Source organism: Strongylocentrotus purpuratus, unplaced genomic scaffold (assembly GCF_000002235.5).
Source record: "Strongylocentrotus purpuratus isolate Spur 01 unplaced genomic scaffold, Spur_5.0 spur5_scaffold_14, whole genome shotgun sequence".
Taxonomy (NCBI): Eukaryota; Metazoa; Echinodermata; class Echinoidea; order Camarodonta; family Strongylocentrotidae; genus Strongylocentrotus; species Strongylocentrotus purpuratus.
Genome location: NW_022145599.1, coordinates 22,073,362 through 22,076,017, shown reverse-complemented (window position 1 = coordinate 22,076,017; position 2,656 = coordinate 22,073,362). Strand labels below are relative to the sequence as shown.

Here is a 2,656-nt window from a genome sequence, read left to right as displayed (position 1 = left end):
CTATCTCATTCTCCGAAGAAACGTGATTGGCATGGGGATGGTTCCAAGCCTACATCGTATGATGCATACCATCACCTCCCTAAAAATACGAATCCTTCTCGCATAAATGATGGGATTGATGCAGCTGTTAGAAAACAGTAGGACCAAGAGCCAATGCTCCACCAGAGAGTCGTCCGGAATGAACATACAAATGGAATAAGGAATGAAGCAGACGGTGAAAGCAATGAGAATCACTAAGAGATTCTTGGTAACAGTTATCGTCTTACGATTAAGCTTAGGCGCTGTCTGTTTTTGGAATGTTGTCGCCTTTCCTTCTCGTGGTGACACATCAGCTGGACTTGTAGGATGAGAGGAAGATTGCCCGCATTCCTCAACTGATACACACTCTGCTGAAAGGGGTGTTGGTTTGAGGGTAGCATCCCTGATCGTACGATCTGGATCACTGGCAACGGATTTTTCGCAGGCGTTGGTGGTAGTCATCTCAGTTTCACTCTGCGCCTTTGCACCAAATCCTCTTTTGGACGCCATTTCCTTCTCTTGCTGCGCTACAAATCTCCAAATCTGTATGTAGACAGTCAAAATAAACGCGAAATGCCCAACGATCCAAATGCCTGTGACAAAATGGGCCGCGTATTCAGAGAATGCTCCAGTCAGGAAAAGAACGATGCAAAGGATGATGGTGATAAGCCATGAAAAGGCAACCATGATGGAGATATTCCGAGTTGTGAAGAGCTTCTTAGCTTTTGCATAGTTCTTGATGATGAGGTACCAACTAGTGAAGCCAATGAGTGCATGGGTGGTAAGGCTCAACATGGAGGTAAAAGTGATACCGACTGCCCAAGCTAACAACCAACCCGTGTAGGACAGGACTTCCAGCCTTAGCACAGCAACGACGTAGAAGATCAAGAAGACACAAGTCAACAAGTCAACGCATGCGAGATTCAAGACGAACCAGTTGGTGGTCGATCTCAGTTTGCGAGAGAGAACGATGGCTAGGATCACGAGAGTATTTCCAACGATTCCAGTGATGCTGATGACGATGAAGACGATTGAAAAGATGATTCTTTCGGAGTAGTCCGTGTTGTCATTAAAATCATCATCGGGAAGACTGACGGTTGGTTGGGTATAGGTTAACATCATAAGGGTGCTTTTGTCCGCCATTTCTTTTCTTGATAAGATGAATCGTTGAAGGTATATATCTGCAAGGACAGTAAATGTCATTCAAAATTTAATCATCAACATGAAACCATATTTTAATTTTGGAAATCATCAGCAGTAAAACTCTGAGCTGTACGTTTAGCAATTCCGTGTAGATGGTAGAGTTATAATTCATTTTCCTTACGTTATTTCTAACATTAATTATTCGAAACTTTTCTTTTTTGAAGAAAAAATGTATAAAACTAATTTCATTGCATATTAATTCGGTTTTAAAGTTAAAAGAATCAATTACATTTCCTTAAATGTCCATTCACAGGCGAAATGTCATTCTCTTCATTACCATTCCAAGAAAAAAAGGGGAAAATTTAACGATAGAATGATAAATTGCACAACTGTCAGTGGTGCATCGATCGGAAGCAGGGACAGAGAAGAGCTCTGATTGGCCGTATACAAATGAGTACATACTAAGGTCCGGAACTCAAGTGGGAAAAAAATTAGTCCTCCGGCGGGGCGACACTTGAAGGGGCGCAAACGCAAATAAAGAGGAGGCGCCTGAAAAGCAAAGGAAGGGGGAAGGGGTAGAAATCATGAATCTCAAGGTTTATACTTATGCGCCCCACATACACACCATAAAGTGCATTAATAAAACTATACTTTTTTGGAGGGGTTCAATACGGAAAATGTATAAAGCTTGTACTTGTAGAGGGGGGCTTAATGTAGTCAGTTTCAGTCGCAATAATCCATAGATACGTCACTGACAACAAATAATAAGTCTATTATCAAAGTAGCCTCGTCTCATCTTATATCTCTTACTTACCGTTGATTATTAAAACTAAAGAAATATTCCTTGCCGCCTTGCAGACCTAGTAGTCGGTTCAGCCAATCTAAACCTGCAACAGAGCGACGCGGTAAACCTTGAAATTGATGTTTCACGAGGATCTGCCAACTCAACTTGTGGAGGAAGGAAAATTATGCTCAATAATGGTCCGACACAATTCTCTCCTTGCCATTACAAATATCCGGAAAGCTAACACACCTTGAATCGAGAATGCGCTATCATGATATCCGGGGGAAAAGGATATCTTTCAGGTTATCATTTCGGAAATTGATACAAGATCCGGGTTATTTGACCGAAATATGTGGTTTATGGTTCATTGGGCCAAATTTATTGCCACTTTCTCATATTACATATATAAAATTACATACAATAAAAAAAAAAAAAAAAAAAAAGCAGTGCATTTCCAAAATCTGTACAACAATAATGTTGCAATTGTTAAATGATGTACATACTTTTTTAGTGGACATTGTACGTTGCATCATTATCAAAGAATTGGAAAAAATATAATCATTCTTAACCACACCGGAGTGTTGGCTCAGTCAGTGGAGCGTCCGCCTCACAACCGGGAGGTCTTGGGTTCGAACCCCGGCCGCGTCATACCAAAAGACGTTAAATAATGGGAGTTGTTGCTACCTTGTTTGGCGTTCAACAATAAGGGAT

At 41.0% G+C, this 2,656-nt stretch overlaps 1 protein-coding gene across 1 annotated transcript; it reads right to left on the bottom strand.

Moving 5' to 3' along the window:
- LOC575521 (alpha-2 adrenergic receptor) lies at window positions 1–2,270 on the bottom strand. Its single transcript, XM_003730933.3, has 2 exons — window positions 1,976–2,270; window positions 1–1,199 (listed from the first exon to the last, which is right to left on the bottom strand). Exon 2 carries the CDS (start codon window positions 1,159–1,161, stop codon window positions 1–3), a length of 1,161 nt encoding a protein of 386 aa, XP_003730981.1. The 5' UTR covers window positions 1,162–1,199; window positions 1,976–2,270.
- Window positions 2,271–2,656: the final 386 nt, after the last annotated feature.